We start from the raw sequence: 27,216 nt of genomic DNA on the forward strand, positions 1-27,216 counted from the left end.
CATAGTAGTGTTCTCAATGAATTTAATTTAATATAATAAAACAGTTAAAAATGTATTAGTATATATTTAATTGCATTTTTGTAACTCTTAAATAGTTACTTTTAATACATTGATTTATGTATTATCTATTAAAAGAAAGACATATATCTAACTAAATATATTATCTTCAAAAAAAAGTTTGATTTCTTTGTTTTATTTAAATTCATATTAGGCAGTTTTTAGATTTTGATGTACACCAAAAAAAAAAATAATAATAATAATATATTAATTTATATTATTTTTTCAAAATAGAATAGCGATTATGAACTCACGCGTAGCGTGAGCTAATTACCTAGTAACATGTTAATTTATATTATTTTTCAAAATAGAATAGTGATTATGTAATATATTAATCTATTGAAGAATTTAGGAGATTCAAACATTGAATCAATCGTGCAAAAGGTGGTAATGAAGCGGTCACCACCACCAACACCACCAATGAAGGTATGGTGTATAAAACATACTCCCCTTTGTTTTAGCAAATCGTAGTCTAAAATAATCAAACCATCAATAACAGTAATGTAAGCATGAGACTTTTTGGTAGTACCAGTGGAGGTATTTGTGAGACATATTGTGAGAGGGATGAAATTGATAGTTTGTAGTTTGTGATAGTCCGAGAGCATTGACTTTTGTGACTTTTGTTTTTTGTTTGTGTTACCGCAGTCGTAGGAGGTTGGGATCAGCGCAGTCGTAGGAGGTTGGGATCAGCAGTAGGAGGTTCACATGAAGTTGTTTGAAGTTGTTTTTGTCTTCAAGGATAATTTGTATAAAAAAATTAGATGAATGATCTTTTTGTGTCTCTGTTGAGCTTTGAATGGAGAGAATCTCTAGGTAATTTGGGACAAAATCTCTAGGTAATATCTACAGAACTGAAATCAGTGTTCAAGAAAGCGCTAGGCGTTAACTAGGCGGTGATGCAACGCCTAGCGCCTAGAAAGCCTAATCGGAATTTAGACGGTTTTAGGCGGTTTAGGCGTTTATATTATAAACTATTATATACCTGATATTATATACAAAATATATATAAAAATAATAAAAATATTAAATCAAAAACAGAAAAATAAATAAAAACATTATTTTAATTTATTTTAAATAACATATTAAACATTTATAATTATGTTTATAGAAGTAAACTTTAAATATTTTAAATTTGTGCAATTATAATTTTAAAAATACACTAAAATGATGATACTACAATTTTAGGCGGTCAAAGCGGTCGTCTAGGCGGTGCTATAGCGCCTAGCGCCTAGACGGGGTGGAGGCGGACGCCTAGAACGCTTTTTCGAACAGTGACTGAAATTAATGGGGACAACAAAGCTTCTCATCTTCCTCCAAGCAGGTAAGAATAAAAGTAAACAACATTTTCCAATGCAGCTCTCAAGCTTTAAGATGGAAGAAAGAATGGAACTGTATTTAGAAAATATGGTAGTCCTATTCAATTTAGGTCTTCTTGATTTTGCTGATATATGCCTGGAGTTGAAAACAGACACAAAACAATGGTTAGGAACATTATGTTTGCAGTTGATTAAGTTTTAGAAGCATAAGGTAAGGGTTATATATGAATGAACCTGAACGAGCTTGGTAAGTTTTGGTTTTGAAGCAGATAGATATTGGTCAATCTTCTCTTGTGTTTGAGGAACGTTTCCACTTTGCATTGTAACAGTCACTTTCTCAACTACCTTCTTCACTATGTTTTTGTAAACATCTTTGTCCATCTTACCTTCTTTCCAAGCTGGTTTTAGAAGCTCCTTTACAACCTCAACAAGCGCAAACTTAAACGCCCGCATTTCTTTTGGGTCTTTACCTTTCTTGTTTTCTTCGTCACTTCCTTCACCATCATCATTAACATCTTCATCTACAATATTCTCAGCATCATTGGTGTCTTCTCCAGTTTTCTTACCCTCCTCTTCTTCTTTGCTAGCTTCATCAGTCTTTTTGCTCCCTTTTTCCTCACAACCCTTCGGATTTAGCGTAAGATCCTGGATCCCGTCAACATTGCTTACCTGCAATGCAGTTACCGCTGGGACTCCTTCGGCGCCAGTGCTCATTAGCTGAGTTGGATTACTACTCATTACATTACTTTGAGTATGCACAGCGGTGGTAGTAGCCTGGTTTGGTTGAACAGCCATGGAAGATTCTGAATACGGAGGCATCTGTAATGCCTGATTAAGCTGTGGAATGGGCTGCCTATTTGCAAGAAACTGCGCAATACTTGCTGAGATGTTGGTGATCTTATCGAGTTGTTCCTTACTCACGGTATTTTGGACCAAAACAGATTTCTCTACAGTCGATTGATGATTATTTTGATTAACTTTTCCACTCTCAAGATTGCTCAAGTTCGAGCCTACTGAGAGATCTATAGCAGCAGTAGCTAGCACCTGTTGACTTCCTCCAGGAGTTGGTGAGCTTAGGTACGGCGGCAATACATTATGATTCTGACTGAAACCTTGAACAGGAGTGACGTTCACTGGGTGAACATGACTCTGATGTGAAGCAGCTATAGGTTTCTCAACCACAGTTTTGTCACCATGTGGAAACATACCATTACTCTGAACTCTAGATTGAGAACTCTGACCAATAATAACAACACCATGCTCTTCCTTCACAGGGTTCTTTAAAGATTGAACTCCATAATTCCAATCAGGGGACATCTCCATATCATCAATCCAGCTTCCGTTCCCTTTAGATTCAGTAACTCCCTTACTTGCACGAGATACTTCCATCCCACCTAATCTTCTATCATCCAATCTTTCAACATCATTCCATTTATTATGACCACCACTATGATAGTTACGGTCCTGTCTATAAAAGTTGTTGTCTTGAAGCTGCTTTCTATCAGCACCATCATGAGAAAACCTGCAATACTTACCATTACGACAGAACCCTGCAGCCAAAAACTTGCAAGGGATATTGTAACTCCTGTGGAATTCTCTTCCACCATCACCATCCCTTCTTTGAGTTTCTTTCTCTCCCGTATATCCGCTTCTGTGCCTTCTCAATCTCGAGTCTGAGAAGCCATTTCTCGAATAATCCTCGGGAAACTCAGTATCATACTCAAAAGACCTCGAGCCTTTCATCATCGCCTTTCCTCTGAAATCATCGGTGTGATATTTAGACTCCCTTGGCTTTCTAGTATTATATTCCCAACCATAACCGTTGCTTTGATCAAACTGATGACCACTGCCTCTCTTATTGAATTCCCTTATTGGTGTAGGAGAAACTAGAGTTCTGGTCTTATGTTGTCTGTCATAAGATCCTGCATCTCGTCTAGCTCTATAGATGGGGCTTCTGCTACGGCTTCTACTCCTGCTATTACTTCTACTTCCACTCCTGAAAAAAAGAGGCATAAAGTAAGAACTGAAGAACAAATCAATAAGAGTGTCTACCTTCTAAACTGTTATAACTTATAACAACTCAAACACTAACCTAGGGAAAAACTGTTGCCTAGTATCATCTTGTTCAGAATAATAACTGTTCTCGTTATTATGTGAAACTCTGCTTCTAGTCCTAGCTTCACCAGGGTGATGGTCGTCCGACCTCCTGCAACCATTACTCTCTGCATTGAACTCGGACTCTTTGTCATGGTTATAAGAAGAAGAGTTTGCATTTAGGCTAGGATGATGATGGTGCGTCTCTTCCTTAGAGCCCCGCTTTGAAACACATGTTCTTTCCAAACCACTCATGTTCACAAACCAGTTTAAGCACTAAACAAAATCTGCAGAGAAGAAAAAATTAGCTAAAGAAGTAAAAGATTTAAACCTCTTTAAGTGGAATTGATGTTATTCTATCAAGTTTCTTGAAAGCACCATCCAATTTCTTTGTCACATTACATCATAGTCTACGAGTTTATATAGCTCATACTCACAGTGCAACAATGTGAAACCATTCATATCAAAAAGATTCCACAAACAAAAAATTGAAATTGGTACCAATTCTTCAATGAAAATTAAACTCTTAAATTCTCACAAAACCTTAATTGAGCAAAAACAAACTAATGGGAACCCAAAAAGAAAAAAAAAAAAACTAAAATCAAAATTAGACAAGAAGAGAGAAACAGAACTCACTTAAATTCGAAAAGGGCTCTTCATCAACAACCAAAAAGAGACAAACAAAAACCCTAACACCAAGCTTAATTCTTCACCACCAATTGACAAAAAACCGTCTAGTAAAGTAGTAAGTGCAGCTTCTTCTTCCTCTTTTTGGCTCCTAAGAGAAGAACGACAACGAGTTTAACTCTGTCCGAATGTACGAAACAAAGAAGAAGAAGAACGACAACGAGTTTTTTAAACTCTGGTTCTTCGAATTTACCAAACTCTCTCTCAATGTTCTCTGTGTTTTTTTTTTTTTTTTTTGTTTGGGGAGAAAATCCACAATTCTTTCGCTAATAGGTCCCACGTAGGTAAGTACTCTTTAGTTCAGATCCAACCGTTGATTTATATACTTTTAATCCCATCCGTTGATTATTTTCCCCAATCAGATATTTTCTACTTTTCTCCAATTTTCATCTCATTATATATTTTTTTCCCTTTTTTAGTGAAACAGATGATCGGAGAGAGATGTTAAAATTAAAAAAGTAAATAATTTCTGATTGTCTTTTTTTTTACGTACCCTTCTTTAAAACTTAAAAGCTTGCTTATGGTATAATTCTCAGAAATAAGCAGAAATAAGCATAACAAGAAACAAAAATCTCAGAATAGCTAGCAAAATTAAAAGAGGAAGTATAGGAAAAGAGTCATATTCTCATGAAGAGTCATATTACACTTATTTAGCTTTTAAAAACCAGACATAATCAAAAAACACAGAGATAGATATATGATAATGTCTCAAAACTGATAATTGCACACTAACCAAAATTAATTATATATGCTTCTTAGTTATGTAAAAGATAATTATAAACCCAATATGAAGTTATTGGAGAGGTTGTGGGAGGTCATAGAGAGACCTAAAGTTGCTTCCAGGTTGATCCCAATTGAATGTTCCGTGCTGCTGTTGTGTTTGAAACTGACCAAACTGATGCGAATGACCATTAGCGTTGACGCTGTTGTAGTTGTTGTTGTTGTAGTCGTGCATGTTCATGTTCTGCATCCCGTTAGTCACCGTTCCTTGCGCCCCAAGAAACCCTGAATAGTCTTCCGCATTGAAGTTGTTGTGGCTGTCCTCAAACTCATCGATTCCATCCTCGAGTAAGCTAGAGTAACTCCCCACTCTGGAATTCTGGTCAATTGGTTTAGAGAAACCATTGAAGCTGTTGATGTTGTTGTAGGTTAACATGTTCATGTTCTGAAACCCATTGATCCCAGTTCCTTGTCCCCCAAGTGACCCCGAGTAGTTTCCCACATCCTGATTCGGGTGAATCATCAGTTCAGACGGAACCGGAGCCAGAGATTGCCCTTGGTTCAAAGCTGATGCAGAGACTGGGATCTGCGAGACATTCCCGTTCCCATGGTTATACAGAAACATGGAAACATGCTGGTTTGGTTGTTGTTGAAAGTATTGATTCATCGTACTAGGCATCATCGGTCCTTGACTAGCCATGTTCAAGTACTGTATCTTCCTCTGTCCGTGACCTTCAACAACAGCGCGAACCCTTTGCTGGAGTCTGGTTAGGTTACGTTCCAAGGACTGAACAAGTCCCGAGAGTTGTTCCGCAGAGTAATTATCAAACCTAGGGTCCCAAACTGGATACTTGACTTTCGCCACACGTCTCACTGGCTTCTCCTTCTTCGGCTTCTTCTGCTTCTTCTTGGAATCATCCTTATTGATCTTGTCGATAAATTCGTAAAGATCGACGCATCCTTTGCGTCGTTTCCTCTCGCTTAATCCACAGTACCTTAGAGCGAGGGCTGTGACCTTCTCCCTCTCTTTTGGCCATGTTTTCAGCTCTCCATCTGGTCCGTAATAGATGACACAAACATCGATACCACACAGAACTGAAAGCTCGTTAGCTTTCTTAAAGACGGTCTCTCGTCTTTTGATTAAGCTGGTAGCTCTCGCAGAAGAAGAAGCAGAATAAGGTTTCTTGAAAACGGTTTGTTGAGTTTGGGGAAACCTCATTGAATCCTTCTTCGTCGATGATGAAGTCGAAGGAGAGCAAGATGAAAAAGAAACCATGGTGATCTTCTCTCTCTCTCTCTGTGTATTCTTTGTGAAATTTAATTGAATGAAGAGGTGTTGATCAATGTTTGCGAATATATAAAAATCTTAGTTCAAGAATTTCTATTTCTGGTGTACCTCTTTCTCTCTCAGTAATTAATGTCGAATCAATAATGATAGCTGTAAAGATTTTATTCCCTTTTTTGATATACTTTTTTCACATTGAGTTAAATTTCATGGTAAACGAGAATGTAAATTTACTAATTAGGAAAATTTTGTTTTCTGATTAAATATTAAGGAAATCACTAGTAAAGATTCTTTTCAAATACGTAGATACATACGTAGACAAATACATAATATGCCGCATACATGTAAGCATACGACACAATGAGCCGACTAATTAAGCTTTGAATTATAGAAAGTAGATGTTGCACTTAGTACTTACATCGATTAATTTGTGTTATTCAGCTATAATTCTATAATCTATCATTTTGTAAAAATTATTTGAATTTATATAAGTATTATTTCCAAACATTTTAGACCAACAAAAAATAGTATTTCCTAACATTATTGAATCTATGTATGTATTAAAAAATGGCATGTAAATAGACGACTTGTGTTCCATTTTATGTTAATTAATCTGCAAACAAAAAATTGTTTTATTCCAATTGATAGTTACACAGTTGATATTACCTAATCTCGCAGCAACATTTTAAACAAAACAAAAAACTCATGAAATCCATCAATATGTGTGTTTAATATATAATTGCGTCACAAATTATGGCGGGGAAGTGACAATGATCTCCCGGCGGAGGTGATGGCTGGTGGGGTGGGAACAAAAGACTCGTAGTCGGTCCAATTTGATTCACCCCAATGCCGCAACATACTTTTCCAATTACACAATTTATCAATGCAAATCTTGAATCTTGGATCCTTTACTCTTAGCTTCCAGTGACCGTCGGTATAATTGGCGGCCTCGGCTTGCCGACGATCATATTCCAGCTGTGCCTTTTGCTTAGATCTCAAATGACAGAATTGGTGAAGTTCCTACAAAATATCATTTATTCAAATTACCAAACCATCACAATTTAGAATAATTCGGAAACCGTCTGTTCTTTTTGATATTTCTACCAACTAATTTTTAGAAAAAAAAAATCATAAAGAAATCAACCTTAAAATGTTATTTTAAATGTAAGAATATTTTTTTAAAAATAATAATACATTGAGCTAATGTAACAAGTAATGCAAACCATAACTTGAAGCCTACGCACCTAACTTCCAAATTTATTAACCCGTCAAGATTTTCGTATATATGGAGATAAATGGTTAATCTTTTTTTTTTTTTTTTTTTATAAATGGTTAATCTTAACTTGGACAGCAAGTACTTTTAATTAATTTATTTAGTTAAGATTAAGATTAAACGTTATGACTCTTTTGAGTTCAATGAAGGTTTTAGGAGGGAGTGAAATACCTGTGGCATGGCGTCGTGGACCATCCACCATTTCCGGTGAGCGATATCAGTAGCAAACTCTACGAATATGTCGGAGTTGAAGTTACAGTCGTAGTCACGGTAACATAGCCACGGTTTCATTCCAAGGTAATGAAGAACATAAAGAATAGGAGGCTCTGCTCCAAAAAGCTCTGTTTTCTTACGCCTCACGTCATCTTCATCACCAACCCAAAAATGCTTCAAGAAATTCATATGTTTCGGAATCCGATGCCACCATGTGAATACCTCGTTTAAGTAACCTTGATCTCCACCATTGTAAGACTCAATCTCGTTTATATGCTCCATAAGAAGCTCGAACGTACAGTTGCAAGGCTCGATCACCATAACTCCTGAATTAAACAGAGTTCCATTGTTTCCTGTAGCTGAGATCTCAGGCATCGAGAACAAGAAATCGATGTTTCTCAAGATTAGTAGATCCGCGTCGATAAAGATGATTTTGTCGTAATCAGTCAGCTGCCATAGCCGGAACTTGCTGTAATTCCACTCGTTGTAAGCATCTTTCTCTGCTTTAGGGTTTCGAATTCTTTGTATCGTCCGGATTTGCCAGCCCGCAGCTTCGAGTCCACTGCGGTGATAACCGCTGATGTTGTCATCGACGAGGATAACAAGGTCTCTCGTCGAACCAGACTGTCTTATGCTCTGAGCTGCCGCGATTGCACCACAGACGTAAACGTGAGCGGAGTGAAGAATTGTCGCGTAAGCTTCTCTTTTAGGGTTTCCTAAGCTTGGCCTCTCTGTAAAATTCAAGGAGGAATACAGAATCTCGTTAACTTAAGCGATGATTTTCAAACCTAAACTAGCAATTTTGGGATTCAGTTTTTTTGTTTACCTTTGATGCCAAGAGGAAGAGAGAGCTCACAAGAACCTACAGGAAGCTGAAGCTTGTCTCTCAAGATATCAAGATTAGGTTTATACAACCAAACATCGCCTCTCCGAGACACGAGATCCTTACACCGAAACAGATTCGGAATCGGGAAGCATCTAGAGACAAACAACACGTGACCCCTGAAAAACCCTTTAGCCGAAGCCGCCACTGTTGCAGCCGCGAACTGGAGATGCAATCTTCCGACGTCTCTCGACCAGTTTCCTTCTTTTCGACAAGGAAGCTTCACGACGATCAGATCGAGTCTTCTTGTAGGTACTTTGATATTCGGGAGATTAGGACAAACAGGGACCTCTGTTTCTTGCTCCTCATCGATCCACTCTGGATAGAGTGCGTCCCAAGTCACGTTCTTGTCTGCGTAGTCTAGATTCAATGAGACAACGTTTTCTTCATCCTCATTTTTCTTTCTTTTGGATACTTCTTCTCTCCATCGTTGGATCTCGTTCGAATTGAAATTTAGGACACCGATCGTATGGCCTTCTTGGACGCTCTCAACGGTTTTGGTCACATCGTCCCAGTTTATGTCGAGATCCGAGACGTAACGTGGATCTTGTCTTCTCCATATCCATCTAATTTCAATTTTTTAAGAAATATTGTAAGAGAGATATAATTTTGTATTTTAACAATGTGAGGTCAAGAAGACAAGTATGCTAATTTTGGCTATAAAAACATAATGTTTTACCGAGAAGAAGAGTGGGAAAGAGAATGATGATAAGCTTCAGGAGAATAGATGATGGTGAAGAGAGTAGCAGAGAGAAGGATAAACAAGAGAAGCTTCACGATCTGAATCTTGCTGCAACAACAACAACTACTGTTTTTGTCTTGTGTCGGAAAATTTATGATATTAAACGGTTTCACCATATCCGATCTGCCACCTCCTTTACTATTTCTCCGGAATCTCCTTTTGCATATTGCTTCTCTGCTTAGACATATACACAAAACCAAAATTAGATGATTTTTTAATAATAAATTGGAAGGTAGTAATGTACACTTACATGGAAGCGGAGAGACGGTGCCGGGAGTCACCGCCGGTAGCGGTGGTGGCTGCAGCAGCAGCGGGAGAATTTGCCATATAAAACTGATGGATTGAGACAGTAGAATTAGACAAGGAAGACGATGGAGCAAATATAGGTGAGACATAACGTCTCTTTTAATCTTCTTATATCTATCACATTTCTTTTGTTCCTAATTTTTTATTTTTATTTGTGGAAATAAGAAAAAATGTATTTTGCACACCCACCTTTTTTTAATAGTGTTATTTTTGATTTTCTCTTTCTAATTTATCGTGATTCTTTTACTTTTACATGATTTTTCATTGTGGATAATATTGTAACACTTTAGTCTAAACTCAGTTTGTGAGTTTGATGGACATATGTCCACCAAACTTTGATCATTTCTTTGAAAAGACAACCATAATTTATTTTCGAGTATGATGAAGTTTTAAAAACGAAGATATAGTTTTATAATAACTCACTTGATTAAGAACAAAACAAAAATGCTGAAAAGTTAAAGTCAATGAATTCAGATATGTTTATGTTTTAGTGTTTCCGCATATACAGATGGTCGGTCAGATGGAGAGAAACAATGATGTACGCATGCATCCATGAATACCTATGATTCGTTAACATTTATTATAATTAATCAATAGTATTAGAATAACTTTTTCTTGTTTTGGGTAATTTGGAACATGACCAAATGTCCAAATATATCAATGACATATTTTAATAACAAAGCAACCGTTACTATTTTAACAATTGAAAGTTGATAATACTAAAAAAGAAAGAATATATAACGTGTAAAACCTTTGTGGCAAAGTAAGGTGAAGATAAGGTAACATAACAAGACAGGTAAGCATAGTACATTGATTCATATGCTTTGCTTGCAACTTGCAAGGTTTAGAGGTCCTTTCAAGAACTGCTTCCACCAAACTTTATGTGTTTTGAATTTGTATTTATTTATTGATTATTCTAAACACACTAGTCTTGATTTTGTGGTTTAACTAACTCAGATTAGTATAGAGATAACCACCACTTAATCAGTGTAACATATTGTATCCTATGATCATATGATCATATGATCCAGATCAGAGATTAAATCACTAATTTTAATCCTAGAAAAATATTAAATGTTCACATTTGTTGTTCTACTTATATTTCTTTAGACAACAACATTTTATTCTTTTTGTAATTCAGAATCAAATAAAGTAAAAGAAAATTGTATACGTGAGGAAAGATTATTATGGTTTAATTTATATGAAACAAAGTTTAGTTATGGTTTAGATGAAGGAAAAATATAGGAATTGATAAAACACAAAAAAGGGTATGAGATTAGATGAATTAATTAATTAACTTCTAAGCTTCATTAAGACATGGAAAACAAAGACAGGCAAGGACATGTGTCAATCAGAGGACTGAAAGGAGTAGCTAAATTGCACATAGGAGAAGGTGGGGACTAGAAAGATCAAATTTGCTTTTGATAAGAGCCTTGCACCCATCGGTACGTATGATTCCAGATATACTATTGAATAACACATTTATTATTGGAAATATCTAGTATTAATCTGAACATAAAAATCCCCAATACTAAACAAGAGTTTCTTAATTAATCTGTGTTCGGACCGGCCGTAATAATCTTTACGCACATACACATTTTTGTACGTTCAAATTTTCGAATGAACATGTTGTTGACAAATGGCATTGTATTGGAAGCAAAGCGAAGCAAAGGTATTTTCGTATCTTGTACATCTTTTCTTTCCGAGGACAAACACTTTCACCAAACACTCTTTTCTTGTTGACTATTGGTATAAAAAAAATGAAATATTATAACTAAAAAGTTAACTTAAACATCGGTACAGTTGTTTGCAAATAATAAATTAGCTGAGCTGAATTTGACTGCATTATTATTAATCAAGAGAGGCCATCACATTTCTTAAACACCAAACAATATTCAATTTTTTTTTTTCTTTTTTTCTTGAGGCTCGCTTCGAACTTTTGAAAGCATTGCCTATATAAGCAGTCTATGATATACTAAAAGAAGATATTTTTTATTTCTACATCATCTCAGCAAGTCCGCGAGAAAAAACTTGCTTCTAACAAACGAATAGAAAACTCTCGGCCGACCAACTCTCTGATCAAACATCACTGGTGAAGTAGCAGCCGCGGCTATGTTTCACAACATTGGCTAGAGTTATTAACTTGATCATCATCATTAGTTTCTAGAGCAAAGTTTAAATATTCGCCGAGACTGGCGAGGCTTTTCAAAAACCCTAGGAAAATAAGTCGAGCAGAAGATCTCAAGTAACACCGGGAACTGAAGAACAACGAACATCCCCAGCGGAATCACCGCGAGCAACATAAACTGAGCCGAAACCCAAGAAAATTTATTTCCAACCAGAGTCATGAGCGTCACGACAAAAGTCACCATCATTGTCGCCATCGAGAGAAACAAAGACAAAAGACCAACGATCAGTTTCGTCGGAAGTGATCGAAGAAAATCCTCTTCACGGTAACGAGACTTGAGAATGCCGAGGAACATGAGGAGAGACATGCATGAGGTGAAAAGAGAGATAGCATCGGAGATGATGAAAATCTTGAAAATGTGCTTTCGCATGTAGAGTGGCAAACCATTGTCTGAGCGATAACCTCCGGGGACAGTAAACGCCGAGGAAAACATCATTGTGGTGATTAGAGCGGCTACAACTGTGCAAGAAGTAGCTGTGTCTTTCATCCATTTCTCTCCTAGCTCCACGAGATCCTTGTGTTGATCTGTAAACAGAGCTTTTGGAGTTTTCTTCTGCTTCAAGTTAACCATTTTTCTATGCTTCGGTTGCACTAGCCTCTCCACTTCCTGGTTTCAAAGACAGCAATTAAAAACTCCTAGGATTATGGTCGGAGGAAATGATTTGTAGATGTTAAAATACAGAGTTATAATCCTAGGTTCGTGCAGTACATAAACATGTCTAGTTTCTTGTGTAGCAAGTAGTAGTTAGACATATATATTAACTATGTATCACCTTAAACCATTGCAGTTCCCTTTGCATCTGAAGAGCTGCACCGGGGATAAGGTTAAGACGCGAAGCCGGGGCTCGATACGCGGCATGATGAAGCATATTGTTATGGAGTTTGTCCCAAGCTGTAGCGAGGATGTTCTTCTTAGCACCCATATTGTAAATCAGGCTAAAGATCTTCTCTTGTCGCTGACTCACGGCGTAAAAGAAGAGGTTAAGACCATAACTATCTTTCAGCCATACGATATCAGGATAATGCCTCATTACTTCCTCGATATACTCTACAATACCATTCTCTACCGCCTTAAAGAGAGCTTGGTGTAGACCGCTGTTCTTCTGTTGGGTCATGTCAAAGTTAGGTATCTCTTGGCAGATACATTCTAGTATCTCTTTGGCTTGAGCATGTCCTAACTTCAGTTTGTATACCCGTCTTATATGTGGAACTGTCAATTAAAAATCATCTAAAACTGATCACAATCATCGACATGGCTCACTATTTGAGATGAGTTTTACTGCTTACAAAGAACTTTAAGGTATTTCCACAACTTGTCTTGAATCCAACTATGATCTTCTGCTTTCCTGTATTGATGGTCATGATGATTCAGAACTTCGTGAGGGTTATTAACTTTCTCTATGTGAATACCTGCAAGAGAAAACCATGAACTTCCTTATAAAGTTATAATAATTAAAAAAAAGTTATATTTAGTCTTCGTCTAATAAGCAAGCATAAGCTAAGTAAGTATACTCACAATGATATATCCACCGTTGCCAAAACGCAAGACGGGTACCGCTAGGGAACGCACAAGGTGTTTGAGCAAGCGCGATGATCGCTGTATCGTTGTCGCTGTCTCGAGTATAAGCCAGCTTAGGATATCTCTGAATCAGATCCAAAGCAATACCTTTATATATGCGCCACATTAGCCATCTTGTGAACATATAATATAGTTGCCAACAAAAGTTATATGAACATACAGCATAAAGTATAATATACGAAAATTAATAAGGAACTTACCATATAATCCATCGACAATACAATTAGTCACAAGCATCGCTCCATTCTTGCCATTGTGATCATCTGAACCATCAGGATCAAGATCACTGAGAGGTGTGTGATTGTAAAGATACCGAACAAGATGTTTGTGACCATACAATGAAGCCACCACGATTGGTATATGCTCTTTCTCGTTCCGGACACTAACCAAACTGGGACATTTCTTCACCAAACACTCTGCAATCCTCACAATCCCACCGGTCGCAGCATAAGTAAGCGCAGTGTAACCATTATCATTCTTGATCTTCAACACTTGCTCTGGATCTTGAATTCTTCTTATGACCTCTTCCACGATCTTGATGTGACCCGACAAAACAGCTTTATGGATCGGTCGGTCTCCATTAGAGGTTAAGCTTGCGGTTAAAGCCTCAGGGTTTCGGTCCAAGAACGCTTTCGTGGCTTCTAAGTTTCCACTGTCTATGTTCTTGAAGAGGACAAGATAGGTCGAGTTCTCTTGTCCTATCTTGTTTTGTGGTAGCTCGGCTGCTTCATCGATTTGCATACTATCTGACCTGAAACTGCTCCGGCCTGTTTCGGATCGTATACTGTCGGCTCTGAAACCTCTGGGATAACCTTTTTCAGTATCCATTTGCCGGTAGCTTCCCGGCAAGAAACGTGATGGTATGTGTTTTGTTTAAGTATAATAATGTTCTTTTTATAAAAATTTTAAAAGCAAACAGAGCTTTCCGTTACTCGAACAGAGAGAGACATGAGTAAAGTGTTAAAAGAGTGGTGGCTTCTCTTTGAAGGAAGGTTTTTTAAAGGACAAAGGAAAGAGAGAAAGGATTCAAAGAATTAACATTTATACTGTGTAATTGATTCAAGAACTATTTCAAGATTTAGATTCATCTTCTTTTTACTTCTTTCTATATTTGTGTTTGTTACTTTCAACTTTTACAGGGAATATTTAAAAGATTGAGATTTTTTTTTTTGGTTTAAAGATTGAGCTTTAGTGTTAAACAATTTTACGTCGTTGCAAAGTAAGGAATTTAATTTCACTTCATTGTAAGTAAACTTTTAAATATACTTATATACTTGAACTTGGTAAGAAAACTCATAATTTTACAACAAGTCATTGAAAAAAAAAATGAAGATAGGACTGCTTTGTGGTTCTTCACTTCTCTTGTAGGATGTAAATGTTTCAAAACCTATTAATCAATAATAAATACATATAAAATAGTGTGATTATTTAAATATAAGAAAGTGTCTGTAATCTGTAGCTATTTGTTAAATGTAGTGCCCCAAAATTGGTTTTCTATACATATTTAATTGGATTTGATTAAATATTACATTTTCTAATAAGTATATAAAGCAAATATTAAAATCTAAAGACAACATTTTGACATGTATATCAAAATCTTATAAAAAAAAATATATATATATATTAATTTAATGAAATTCGATTTTGTAAGATAAAGATAACATTAAATATAGTGAATTATTTGGGGCAGTTTTAAATATATAACGGCAAAGATTAATGAATAAATTACAATCGAACCAGACCTTATCTTCCCAAAACTCAAACCCCTTTTTTTTGCCGGCGACGCTTCTCTCTACTGAATTATTTCAGTAAGATCTCTCAATTCTTCTCTCCGGCAATGGCGATTCCGTTGCCTCTCACCTCTTACTCTCCAATCTCAGCTTCTTCTTCCTCTTCTTCTTCTATTTCCCGAATCTCTTTCGTCCCTCTCACTCCTCTTCATCGTAGTTTCTTCTCCGCACAGAATTGTAGTAGGCGTGTACTTCTCAGCTGCTCTTCGTCTTTGTCCTCAGACAACGGTTCGACTCCAGAGTCCATGAACGGGAACGGTAACGGGAGGTATGAATTATTCAATTTTCAATCTTTACGCCTATAACATGTTTGTGAAAATTCGTCAATGAAGACACTTTTCGGTTTAGGGTTTAAGACTTCATTATAAATATTCTTTAAATCTGATTTTTAATTGTTTTGGTTGAAGTAAACTATACCCATTCGTGAAGTTTGGAACTTTCGCTGATTTTGTTAAAGTTGGAACTTTTTAGTAGCTTAAACGGGCAATCGTCTTTTCCAAGAATGCCTTCGTTTGACGGAACGTCTAAACCACCGCTTAAATGGAGAAGGGTTTTACTCAAAGTCAGTGGAGAAGCTCTTGCTGGAGACGAGGAGCAGAATATAGATCCTAAGGTTTTTGTTTTTGCTTTTCTTTGTTCTGTGTTTCCTACTACAGAAGTCTCATTCAGTTTCCCATTAATTAGGTTACTATGGCGATTGCAAGGGAAGTTGCAGCAGTAACTCGACTTGGTATTGAGGTTATTCTCGAAACACTACATTCATACATTTTTGTTCTAGTTGTAAATTGTGTTTACTGTGACACTTCTTCGTGGTTAGGTATTAAGCTTTTTGTGTTCTTTCGTAGACATGTTGATTGATAATAGAGTATGGTAAATGCAATTGTTTAGTACCCTAAGTATTTGATGATTGCCTATATTGAAGTAAGAAACTATGCGGAAAATCATTTAGTTTAAACTTACAAGAAACGGGTGCTTAAGTCATGGGGCGGAGATGTATGGGAGAGTATACAAGCTGAACAGAGAATTCCAGTTGATTTTTTAAGCTTTTAAAGGAACTATACATGTAATAGATGATGGGTTGGGTCATTGAGCATACCCGTTGCAATGTTCTGTGTGTTCTGTCCTGATCTTACAACCTTTGCAATAGGTTGCTATTGTTGTTGGAGGAGGAAATATCTTTCGTGGATCTACCTGGGCTGGGTGCAGTGGCCTTGATCGCTCCTCTGCTGATTATATCGGGTAATTATATCCACTCATGACTCTAGTGCACACAATTTGTTTTTCTGAACTTTACTCCTTCTGTATGAACTTATCTTGTTCCCCTTGCGCCAATAAGACCTTTAAATTTCGTCTATTGGGGTTTTTTTTGTTTTGTCTCATTTGGTTCATCTGAAAATTTGACAGAATGCTGGCAACTGTGATGAATGCAATATTTCTTCAAGCGACAATGGAGAGTATCGGCATCCCAACCCGTGTCCAAACCGCTTTCCGCATGTCGGAAGTAGCAGAGCCCTACATTAGAAGACGAGCAATTAGACATCTAGAAAAAGGCAGGGTTGTTATATTTGCAGCTGGAACAGGCAATCCATTTTTCACCACCGATACTGCAGCAGCTCTTCGATGTGCTGAAAGTAAGTCAGAGATGGTTTCTGTTTTAAAGTGTTCTCCAGTGCTTCCATTAGCATCATTAAATAAAAAAATCTTTTCGCATTGGACACAGTTAACGCAGAAGTAGTGCTAAAAGCAACAAATGTTGATGGAGTGTTCGACGATGATCCTAAACGAAACCCCAACGCTCGCCTTCTCGAATCACTAACTTACCAAGAAGTAACCTCAAAGGACCTCTCTGTAATGGATATGACTGCTATCACTCTTTGCCAAGAAAACAACATCCCAGGTCTTTATTTCAAAACACTCTCTCAAACCTCAACCACATTACATGATCATCAACAGAATGCTTACTTGGTCTGTATTGATTTTGGCAGTTGTGGTATTCAATCTATCGGAACCTGGAAACATCGCGAAAGCAATCAAAGGAGAGAGAGTCGGTACATTGATAGGAGGAACCTGGAACTCTGTTGTTACAACTACTACTACATGAAGTCCTCTTTCTCAAAAACACAAAACTTAACAGAGTATCTTAGGTCAGGAGAATCTTGTAACTCCTATATATATATATATATATATAGTTTGCAGACAACGTTTAGGAATCTGTCTGACATTTTTGAAAGTTAAATTTAGTTTTTTTTTTTACATGAAGCTCATTTTTAAACCCTTTGGGTTACAACATTGGATATGTTAAAAAGATACAATACAAAAAAAATTACAGAGCAAAACACATAAATATAATCGTTACTAAAGATCCCATAAATGACTACTAAAGACATCAGCAAAAGTTGGAGAAGCAACCAAACTAGTACAACCAGGACTAAACATTAGAAACGGGCTCATCAATCCCGCCGGCGAAAACATTCCCGGCGGTATAGCCGGCGAGAACATCCCACCTTGGGAGAAAATCCCGGCAGAAGCTGTCGGCAACATGGCCGGAGAAGGAGAGAGTATCCCCGGAGCATAACCACCAAACTCAGCTGCTTCTTCCATGGCCGTGGGGATTTCATCATCTGTAGCCACCACCACCGGAGGTTCTTTACCTCCTCTCGGGCTAGCATTTTCCGTCGACGCTAGCCTCGCCGCCGGTGAAACGTTACCACCACCACCGCCAGATTCGAGGAAAACTTCAGAGGAGATCCCGGTGAGGCGCTGGACTACGTTCATGAACTCAGACGCGGTGGCGTGTACGACCTTGGGGGAAACGGCGTAGATGACCACCGGCTCTCTAGGAACATAAGGCTGCTGGGGTTGGTCACGGTTCTGAGGCGGCGCAGGGTGTTTAGGTGGTTTCTTGATGATTTTGTGTGAGTCTTTGTGGACGCTGAGAGGTGAAGGACGAGGACCACAGATCTGAAGCTGCCGTTTTTGGTTCTGTTGATCGCCGCCGGCGAAATACTCCGACGGATCCATAAAAATTTGGGGATTTATTAAAGTTCTCACTTCTTCTTCTCAGAATTGAGTTTTGTTCTTCTCTGTTTGGTTTGAGAATTAAATTGTTTGGGCGACTGAGTAAATTGACCAAAAAAAACAGAACAGAACAGAAGGATTAGTTTGACTTTATAGAAATGTTGACTTTTTGTGTGTCCAACCAAAGCTGTACAGCACATTCCTCATTGAGGAAACCTCCCCATTCTTGGAAAATTAGTAGGAAAGATCTTACTTTATTTTATCAAGGAATCAGCACACAATTTTAATAATGTCTTCAATGATTACCTCTCTCTCTCTCTCTCTCTCTCTCTCTCTCTCTCTCAGTCTCTCTGACTCTCTGCAATACAATTAACGCATACTATTATTGGGCCGTGAAACTTCAGTTTAATTTACATGTTCTAGAAGACTTGAAGTTACAAAATATGTCAATATGTATGGTATCATAGATCAATTCTTGCTTTCTTTTCGTACCTTACTCTAAGCTAATTGATGTCTGCTAGACTGCTACTGCACTATAATAGAAGTAACAAACCTAATAAGACCTATAATGAGTTGTCGAAGAAAAATACTACTAATACAATTGAACTAGTTTCTTTCAAACATTTTAATACAAATCCAAACTAGGAAAACAGTATTAAATAACATAAAAGCTCAAACATTAAAACAAAAAATTAATTTGTTATTACGTACTGCGATCTTACATGAAAGATTTGTTTCCTAAACCCGAAGACTTGGATATAAAACCGGGCTTCTACTTCTAGTATGTTGTTAAGATGTGTCCTAAAGTATACAGGGGTCAAGCGTGAGACAGCGTCGAACCCGCTTTTTAAAGCTCTTAGCAATTGTCCTCGTTGTTAAATCAATATCAAGATGATCCTTCCTCATATGGTTTTTAACATTAAAAAAAAAACGAATCAAATGTTATGCCTCATAGAGTCATAGTCTTACATTCAACATGCATACATAGCTCGAGCTCGAGGGTATTGTGATTGGTTCAAACCACTCATTGGATTTTTCATAATTAACAAATGTACTACTTTTGGTTAATTGTTCTCTGTTTTTTTTCGTTCTTTCTTCAATGGGTTCTTGAACTTCTTGTTTTCTTCTACTTGTCTCTCATGTTGTGTGAAAGCTAGGTCCGAACCTTTAACTCCTAGAATTTCTTATTTGCCAGAAGATCAGAAACCTCATGTTGTGTGAAAAGGTCCATATTGTGATTGATATTATTAAATCATATTCGATTGACGGATTGAGCTTGGAAGTACGGATGAAAACACACTTTCGTTGGTTTATCCAAAGCCCACATAAGGAAATTAGTTTGGCCCAATCAATCAGTTGACTACTTAACTTTTCTTTTGTTCGACACAAAAACTCTTTGAAAACATTATACACAAATATGAGAAAACATATAAATTAACTAGGAGTTGCCCCGTGCTACGCACGAGCTTATCTTAGTATTTGTTCCATTGGCAATTTTTTTAACTGTTAGATTTTTATATTTCTGTATTTTGCTTTCTTAATTGGATTTTTTTAATTGATAAAAATTATATAAATTTTTAGGGGAAGAGTATGTATCTTAAGTAATTAAACTACACCCTCATGTATAATGAATTTTATTAATCATGTTTACTTTTTTGAATAACAAAATGTTTTAAAGCTTAGACTGATTCTCTTTTAGGACATGTTGTTTTGCGATGTAACCATTTTGCAATACACTTAAGGCAAATTTTGTGATTACAAAATAGATGATTTATGTAATGTATTTGTAAACATTGAAATGATATTTAACATTAAAATGGTCAATCAATATTTAAACAACTTCCAGAATACTAACATGCTTGATGTAAGCTGTATGGGTAAATGATCATCGTCTTTGTATTTTCTGTTGGGTCAAAACGTAATTTGTCAACTAAAAATTATAGACTCATATAGTCATATTAATACATGTCACTTTTAAACTACGACAATAACTTGTTTGGACGTTGTTTCCGTTGTGGCTTTATAGAAATAGCCGAGATCTACCATCATTGTTGAGTTTTGAATTTATCCCATGAGTAATCTTTTATTAAATATGGTGAAGTTTAGAGATATAAAATAAATATTATATTCCTTAATATTGTACATTTTTCATCCTCAGATTCAGATAATGTGTAATTTATTTCTCTTTTAACTGTTGGTAACCGCTAACATCAAAAGCACCTTTTTTGTCCTGTCAACACAAGATGGAAAATGATATGAATCCTTCAAACTTCAAAGCCTATTCAGTGGCTTTAAACCAAAAATAAAATAAAATAAAGATCACCTTTTGGTGATTTTATTCACTTCGACATTGATTAAGGCAAATCCTCATCATCTTTATTTTGTTGTTACATGAAGACATAAGCGAAAGTTGAAATTGAAGTTCCATATCACAAGTTAACTGAAATCAATTACAAATCACCTCGTCTAACGTTGTTTCTTCTAATGTTTTCCTTCGATATATATATATATATAATAGAGATCTGATCATCTATTTTAAGCTTTAGGTCTCCCTATCCGTAGTAATCTTAACAAATATCCAAGTTAGAATAATATATAAATAAAAGAATGTATTATTAAATTTTAAACTCAAAAAATCATTTTCTAACACAATTATACCGTTGTGTGATATATATCTTAGGCTAAGCTGCATTGTTTTAACTTTATGAATATGTCGTAGTGTACATGCACGTAGGCTCATGGTGTCTCCATAACTTAATAGAAAACCTTACTCAATATGGCAATAGAAAAAAACTTAAAGGAGAAAATAAGAGTAACTAAATTTTTTATTTGATTATTTGGTCATTCCGTAAAGGTTTTCTCCTCCACCTAACCACCAGTCCAGACTACTACCTTACATGCTTGCATAAACTTTAGTTCCTTGTCTGAGATCTTAAATCCTCCATTTTCCTTTAAAAATAAATTGTGCAATGAGCAAATCATTTACATGATCTAAAGGAAAAATGTTTTAGAGACATTAGAACTTTCCTCGAATCATAACAATAATTTGAGTATGAAGTAGAGTACATCACATGAAATATACATATTAAGAAACCAGCCAGTCAACCATTATAGTAGAAGAATTTGGCCGTTTAAAATTAGGACAATATAGAATTTTAGTCAAAGAGAAATAAGAGATTGGAATGTATAAATTTATGACTAAACATTGAATTTAATTTTTTGATATAAATTTAAGCTAATTTATTGAGATTTTAAAGGTGATAATAGGATTTAAAAATTATATGTGCAATGAGCAAATCATTTACGTGATCTAAAGGAAAAATGTTTCAAAGTCATTAGAACTTTCCTCGAATCATAACAATAATTTGAGTAGAATAATTTTTGATAAAAAAATGAATTTAATCTGTTATTACATACTTTAACGCGATCGTTTGTTTCTAAACCCGGATACTTGGATTTAAAACTAGTGATGTTTTGTTACGATGTAGAAAACATATCCTATAATCGAGTGTGAGACAGATTCGAAGGACTTAGCAATTGCCCTCTCATAGTTAAATATTCAACATCAAGACGATCCTTTCCTATATGGTTTTCAACAAGAAAAAGAATAAAATGTTATTGGCATCTTCGGCAAACAAAGTTGCCAAATCCTTTGCCTCACACTGTTACCAAAATATACATTCAACATGCATACATAGCTCGAGGGTATTGTGATTGGTTCAAACCACTCAGTGGATTTCGATAAACCTTTCGTTTAAATAATTAATAAATGTGCTACTTTTGGTTTATTGTTCTATATTTTTTTCAATGATTTTTATTTTTCTGCTATTAATTTGACTGTTGTGTGATAGATTCGTCAGTGTATTATCTTACGCACGAACCTTTAACTCTTTATAGAATTTTTTTTATTTGCCAGACAGTAATCAGGAAACCTCTGTTAGAAATTTCTTAGGGTGTTTAGTTTGGCTAATTCTGTAAATCAGTTATTGTGATTGATAAATCTTCATATTCGATTAAGCTTGGAAGTCCAGATGAAACACGCTTTCATTTGTTTATCCAAAAGCCCACATATGGAATCTATTTTGGCCCAATCAAACAGTTGATCACTTAAATTTCTTCGTTCAATACAAAAACTCTCTATCAATAATTTCATAGATTCCAAAGAATGTAACAATGTATAGGAAAAAATTTGTATGTGATCATCATTTTAATGTTAATTTATAAACAAGATCTTATGAATACTAACAACAATAGACTAGCTATATAGGCTTTTAAAGTCTATATAAAAAATAAGCAGACTTTTTACATGTTTATCAAGTTTAGTATACTAAATATAAGTATGCTATTTAGTATGGTAAAATAACTATGTAATATCTGTTTCAAGCTAATAAAGTAAAGTATGACATTAAAATAATGATGTCAAATTTGCATAAATATGTTAGCACAAACTAAATATAAATTTGCCTAATACTCCCTCCATTTTAAAATACTTGTTATTCTATGCCTAATTTTTAGTAGAATATTATCTTATTTTTCCCTTACTAAATAAATAAAAAATTAATTCTTTTACAACTCTAATAGTCAAATACAGAGGAGTATGCTTTTAAATCTGCTTAAGAATTGTATACTTTACGATTTACATGCCTTTTTATCTTTAATATAGTGAAAACATTATTTTTAGTTATTTGGGTTTACAAGAATGTGTAGGCTGACTATTATTTTTACAGGCACTTTAAATTTTTTTTTTTGATTTAGAGTATATAATCATTTTAATTTTTAAGATCATGGTTTGACATTATAATGTCAAAACGTCGATTATAATCTTGCCCTATAATCTTTTTATTTATAAACACTTGGGCCAATGACTAACAGAATAGGTGAATAAGTGGATAGAAAGACCAGTGGATACACTTGGTTTCTTGTCCTTAATTCTTCTCGAACTGAGATACGAGCTAGATAGATACAATATCTCGTCGAGCTATCTACACCCACGGCAGTATGAAAGAAAACAAAAGATTGGTAAAATATGATTCTTTAAGTCTCTCGATATCTTTTTTCAAACATCACTGTGCTAACAGAAAAGTTACTTATTTTTTTAAACTTTGATATCTCTCATCCATAATAAATAAACTAGATTATGACTCGCGGTATACCGCGGAATAAATTTTTATTTAATATTTTTGTCAATGTACTATTTTAATACTAATTCTACTAATGTATTCTTTTGTTAATTTTAGTAATTTAATATACAATCCACAATATACCGCACAACAATTATTATTTAATACAATTTTAATTAAATCAGTTTGATTCGACATATTTTATATTTGTGTTGTTAAAATAGTAAAATGAGTATTTAACCCGTATTGAAGTCATTGAAATATCATATTAATAAAAAAAATTCTAATATTATCAATTCAATTATGTCATGTCATATAACTCGTCATGTAATATAACTCGTTTGTGTTATTTTGAAAATTTAATATGTTTAAATATTCATAATTTTAAATTTTTTATTAAGTTTAGATATATCAGTTATGGATTATAAACTTCTTAAAATTTTATAATTTACTATATACGGTAAATTTACAATATATGTATGTTGAACACACACTTTTTATATTAATTGAGTAGTATATGTTCTTTAAAAAAAATTCAATCACGATATATGAAGAAAAATATATATTTTTATTAACTTTATGTATTATATGATGATTCACTACATTTAAAATTTAAAATCAAAAAGATATGATAGGAGAATAATTTTTTTAATTGTGAAATAAATCTTCTAAATATCTATATTAATTGTAGAAATTATTGAATTGAAGATGAAGATGAAGATGAAGAACATCGAATCATAAACAGAAAAACCATGCTCTAATTTTGAAATTGTCAACCCATGCTCTAATTTTGAAATTGTCAAGAATACATATGGCCCATTGTTAGCATTATATTCATTCATAGGCTCATATACATTGGTTTTAAGTTTTAGAACACTAAAACGTTGAACCAATTAATATTTAATAGAAAGTAGAACGTTAAAAACAAAACACTTACGCCTAACTTTTTCTGGGTTTACATGGGTTGCAATGACAATAACTGTTTCATCTTTTAGGGTTAAAAGTTTGGCATGGACATCGACCGCAAGTTCTCCAAAGAGATATGTATACGTTGTCACCACTACAACAAACACCATAAATGTTACACAGTCACAGACTTACAAAGTGTAGAAGGAATCTGAAAAAAAAAAAACCCAATACCTTTCTAAAATACAAGTCAGTATTAAACTGAAAGTTGTCTTTGAAGGGTGGTTTCTGATCTTTGTTTTCAAATGTTCGAGACGAGGATATTTGGCCAACAACATCTGGTGAGTGGGTAAATGTAGATATAAATTATATGCTGAAGAACAAAGTGGAAGCTATGAGACCAGAAATACGAACAGTGCAAAAAAGGTTGTTACCTGGAAGCTCCTCACCCTTGTTTACCATATCAAGCAAGTCTGAAAAAGTAGAGAACCTAAAATTATCAAATCCAATAGAGCATTGTCATTTTTTAACAGTCTCCAAAGACGTTTTCTCCGTGAAAACAATTCTCCACTTGTGCTTGGTGCGACGATAACGGTTGGAGGATGCAACAACATCGAAATCATTGATGTTGTACAACTGGCCTTTAACCAATTGATCTAGAAAATTAGACACACGCTTAGGAACAACTGAAGCTTGTGTAGCACAATCCTGAAACAAAGGCAAAATGAATGTGTTAAAATGGAGGTAAATTAGGGGTCAAGAAGAACAATAATAGAGATAATATACATTTTCATCAATAAGGAGACATTTTCATCAGGAACAATAAGTAACATATTGTTTCTTCAAAAGTCTCGAACTTCCCAAATATGGATGACCCAAACAACAATCCTATTGATACCAGTGTTGTGTATTTCGTTGGAAGTTGAATCAAGGGTAGAGTAGGGTGCTATTGTTTTAGTTTTACTCATGGTGTGTGAGAGAGAAGATGAGTGTCGTCAAAGGTTGTTATTTAAAAAAAAACTTAATGCAATGGTTGAGGGAGAGTAATCAGGGATTGGAATGAAATGTTAATGACCATGAAATCATAGGTTTTTGGTATTATTTTCATTACGTTATAATTGGGTGGTAAACGTAAAGATGAAAATGAAGGATATACTTCAATGGAATTCTTTAATTACCTTAAAGATTGTAATAAGTAATACAAATAACGTCATAATAATGGTTTATATGATTCTAATTGGTAGTGAAGATCTAAACCTCTTTCTTAATATTTCTAAATTTGATACCAGGCAATTTAAAAACAATTTTGGACAGGATTAATGTTACATACAATTCGGAACTTCAAATAGGTGTTCGAGATCTTGACACAGACATTAAACCGGAAATGATTTAGAATTTGGTGGTGGAGTAGGAAAATTAAACCAAATAAACCCAAGAATTAGGAGATTTTTGTGAAGGTACATCAGAGGTGGTAGCTGCTGGGAACGATGGTTGTGAGAAAGTGAGTATAGGTGAATTTGACGTCGTTTGGTTCATATCCTCCTGATGGGTGTAAGGACTGTCAATTATATTTGCTGGACTTGTAACTGATTTTATTTTGTTAGGCCCAATTTGAAAATGTAAAAACAATGGCCTTTAAGAATAAGAGAGGACATGTGTCAGTTATATAATAAGCCAGATGTCATGTTTTAAGCAGATATTGAGAAAAACCTTCTCTTATTATAATTTAGAATTTAGAATGATTTAGAATTTGGTGGTGGAGTAGGAAAATTAAACCAAATAAACCCAAGAATTAGGAGATTTTTGTGAAGGTACATCAGAGGTGGTAGCTGCTGGGAACGATGGTTGTGAGAAAGTGAGTATAGGTGAATTTGACGTCGTTTGGTTCATATCCTCCTGATGGGTGTAAGGACTGTCAATTATATTTGCTGGACTTGTAACTGATTTTATTTTGTTAGGCCCAATTTGAAAATGTAAAAACAATGGCCTTTAAGAATAAGAGAGGACATGTGTCAGTTATATAATAAGCCAGATGTCATGTTTTAAGCAGATATTGAGAAAAACCTTCTCTTATTATATAAGATATAAGATATTATAATGTTTGACCTTAATCGGATATAATCAAAGATTATCTAAAAACAATCTAGGATGGTTAAACAAAGACTAGTTAGATTCTTTAGACGATTTTTCGTTTAATAATTCAGGGTCTAACAGATTACTCTAACGTAGCGTATAATGTGGGGGGAATCGTTGGAAATTTAGCAACTAGGGTCTAATGCCACTTCGTCGTTCGAGTCGGACAAACAAAAAATTTACCTTCAGCCTGAGATTTGATTTGCTCAACCTTCAACCCAAATTCTTTCTCCACAACCAATGATTTGTCTAATTTTTTAAATAATGAAATGAACAAAAATATTTTTAAACAAAAACATAGAAATTTTTTTACATAAACTATCAAACAAACAAAAAATTTCATCTTTCACATGAGATTTGATTTGCTCAACTTTTAACCCAACTTTTTCCCCATAACCAATGCTTTGTCTAAAAATTTTAATAACCAAATAAGCAAAAGTTTTTTTTTTTTAGAAATAGAGAAAATATTGCATAAACATCAAAAAAACAATAAAAATTCACCTTTTACATGAGATTTGATATGATCAACCTTTAACTCAACTTCTTTCCCCATAAGTCATAACCAATGCTTTGTCTAAAATTTTTAATAACAAAATGAACAAAAGTTTTTTAAAAAACAGAGAAAATGTTCCATAAACTATCAAACAAACATGATATTTAATTTGACCAACCTTCAACTCAACTTATTTCCCCATATTCGATACTTTGTGTAAAAATTTTAATAACAAAATGAACAAAAGTAAAAAAAAAAATTCAAAAAAACAGAGAAAAATTAATGTTGCATAAACTATCAAACAAACAAAAAAATTCACCTTCCACATAAGATTTGATTTGATTATCCTTCAACCCAACTTCTTTCTCCACAACAAATGCTTTGACTACAATTTTTTTTTAACAAAAAATGAA

At 34.8% G+C, this 27,216-nt stretch overlaps 4 protein-coding genes and 2 pseudogenes across 6 annotated transcripts; 1 reads left to right on the top strand and 5 right to left on the bottom strand.

Moving 5' to 3' along the window:
* Nucleotides 1–1,121: 1,121 nt before the first annotated feature.
* Nucleotides 1,122–4,422, bottom strand: LOC104746239 (zinc finger CCCH domain-containing protein 38-like). Its single transcript, XM_010467673.3, has 4 exons — nt 4,104–4,422; nt 3,466–3,754; nt 1,608–3,369; nt 1,122–1,509 (listed from the first exon to the last, which is right to left on the bottom strand). The coding sequence occupies exons 2-4, from the start codon at nt 3,720–3,722 to the stop codon at nt 1,480–1,482; spliced, it is 2,049 nt and encodes a 682-aa protein (XP_010465975.2). The 5' UTR covers nt 3,723–3,754; nt 4,104–4,422; the 3' UTR covers nt 1,122–1,479.
* A 525-nt stretch (nt 4,423–4,947) lies between these two features.
* LOC104748302 (agamous-like MADS-box protein AGL103 pseudogene) lies at nt 4,948–6,150 on the bottom strand (annotated as a pseudogene).
* Nucleotides 6,151–6,767: 617 nt separating this feature from the next.
* On the bottom strand, nt 6,768–9,831 carry LOC104746240 (UDP-glucuronate:xylan alpha-glucuronosyltransferase 1-like). Its single transcript, XM_010467674.3, has 5 exons — nt 9,521–9,831; nt 9,208–9,444; nt 8,472–9,094; nt 7,604–8,376; nt 6,768–7,179 (listed from the first exon to the last, which is right to left on the bottom strand). The coding sequence occupies exons 1-5, from the start codon at nt 9,595–9,597 to the stop codon at nt 6,904–6,906; spliced, it is 1,986 nt and encodes a 661-aa protein (XP_010465976.2). The 5' UTR covers nt 9,598–9,831; the 3' UTR covers nt 6,768–6,903.
* Nucleotides 9,832–11,449: 1,618 nt separating this feature from the next.
* Nucleotides 11,450–14,423, bottom strand: LOC104746241 (uncharacterized). Its single transcript, XM_010467675.3, has 5 exons — nt 13,544–14,423; nt 13,281–13,430; nt 13,052–13,174; nt 12,538–12,974; nt 11,450–12,371 (listed from the first exon to the last, which is right to left on the bottom strand). The coding sequence occupies exons 1-5, from the start codon at nt 14,169–14,171 to the stop codon at nt 11,733–11,735; spliced, it is 1,977 nt and encodes a 658-aa protein (XP_010465977.1). The 5' UTR covers nt 14,172–14,423; the 3' UTR covers nt 11,450–11,732.
* A 603-nt stretch (nt 14,424–15,026) lies between these two features.
* LOC104746243 (uridylate kinase PUMPKIN, chloroplastic) lies at nt 15,027–17,386 on the top strand. 2 transcript variants are annotated; one of them, XM_010467677.3, is made up of 7 exons: nt 15,027–15,401; nt 15,605–15,746; nt 15,818–15,871; nt 16,281–16,372; nt 16,538–16,764; nt 16,854–17,030; nt 17,119–17,386. In XM_010467677.3, exons 1-7 carry the CDS (start codon nt 15,181–15,183, stop codon nt 17,232–17,234), a joined length of 1,029 nt encoding a protein of 342 aa, XP_010465979.1. In that variant the 5' UTR covers nt 15,027–15,180; the 3' UTR covers nt 17,235–17,386. The 2 variants fall into 2 exon arrangements, with proteins under 2 accessions (XP_010465979.1, XP_087344893.1); XM_087488767.1 differs by having other exon boundaries at nt 15,042–15,401; nt 15,608–15,746.
* Nucleotides 17,336–18,407, bottom strand: LOC104746242 (protein MKS1 pseudogene; annotated as a pseudogene). Its single transcript, XR_015582386.1, has one exon. The product of XR_015582386.1 is annotated as a protein MKS1 pseudogene (transcript).
* Nucleotides 18,408–27,216: the final 8,809 nt, after the last annotated feature.

Source organism: Camelina sativa, chromosome 15 (genome assembly GCF_030686135.1).
Source record: "Camelina sativa cultivar CO46 ecotype springtype chromosome 15, ASM3068613v1".
In the NCBI taxonomy this organism is placed as follows: Eukaryota; Viridiplantae; Streptophyta; class Magnoliopsida; order Brassicales; family Brassicaceae; genus Camelina; species Camelina sativa.

What these genes read in the sequence shown, in the direction of transcription:
- LOC104746243 (XM_010467677.3), top strand. Translation starts at nt 15,181, where the DNA reads ATGGCGATTCCGTTGCCTCTCACCTCTTACTCTCCAATCTCAGCTTCT. An exon ending in TAACTCGACTTGGTATTGAG is followed by an intron (nt 15,872 to 16,280) that starts GTTATTCTCGAA and finishes CCTTTGCAATAG; the next exon opens with GTTGCTATTGTTGTTGGAGG. An exon ending in TCCTCTGCTGATTATATCGG is followed by an intron (nt 16,373 to 16,537) that starts GTAATTATATCC and finishes AAAATTTGACAG; the next exon opens with AATGCTGGCAACTGTGATGA.
- LOC104746241 (XM_010467675.3), bottom strand. Translation starts at nt 14,171, where the DNA reads ATGGATACTGAAAAAGGTTATCCCAGAGGTTTCAGAGCCGACAGTATA. An exon ending in TATTGTCGATGGATTATATG is followed by an intron (nt 13,431 to 13,543) that starts GTAAGTTCCTTA and finishes GCATATATAAAG; the next exon opens with GTATTGCTTTGGATCTGATT. An exon ending in GGGAACTGCAATGGTTTAAG is followed by an intron (nt 12,372 to 12,537) that starts GTGATACATAGT and finishes CTTTGAAACCAG; the next exon opens with GAAGTGGAGAGGCTAGTGCA.
- LOC104746240 (XM_010467674.3), bottom strand. Translation starts at nt 9,597, where the DNA reads ATGGCAAATTCTCCCGCTGCTGCTGCAGCCACCACCGCTACCGGCGGT. An exon ending in CTTTCCCACTCTTCTTCTCG is followed by an intron (nt 9,095 to 9,207) that starts GTAAAACATTAT and finishes AATTGAAATTAG; the next exon opens with ATGGATATGGAGAAGACAAG. An exon ending in TCCACGACGCCATGCCACAG is followed by an intron (nt 7,180 to 7,603) that starts GTATTTCACTCC and finishes GATATTTTGTAG; the next exon opens with GAACTTCACCAATTCTGTCA.
- LOC104746239 (XM_010467673.3), bottom strand. Translation starts at nt 3,722, where the DNA reads ATGAGTGGTTTGGAAAGAACATGTGTTTCAAAGCGGGGCTCTAAGGAA. An exon ending in AGGCAACAGTTTTTCCCTAG is followed by an intron (nt 3,370 to 3,465) that starts GTTAGTGTTTGA and finishes TCTTTTTTTCAG; the next exon opens with GAGTGGAAGTAGAAGTAATA. An exon ending in AACTTACCAAGCTCGTTCAG is followed by an intron (nt 1,510 to 1,607) that starts GTTCATTCATAT and finishes TTTCAACTCCAG; the next exon opens with GCATATATCAGCAAAATCAA.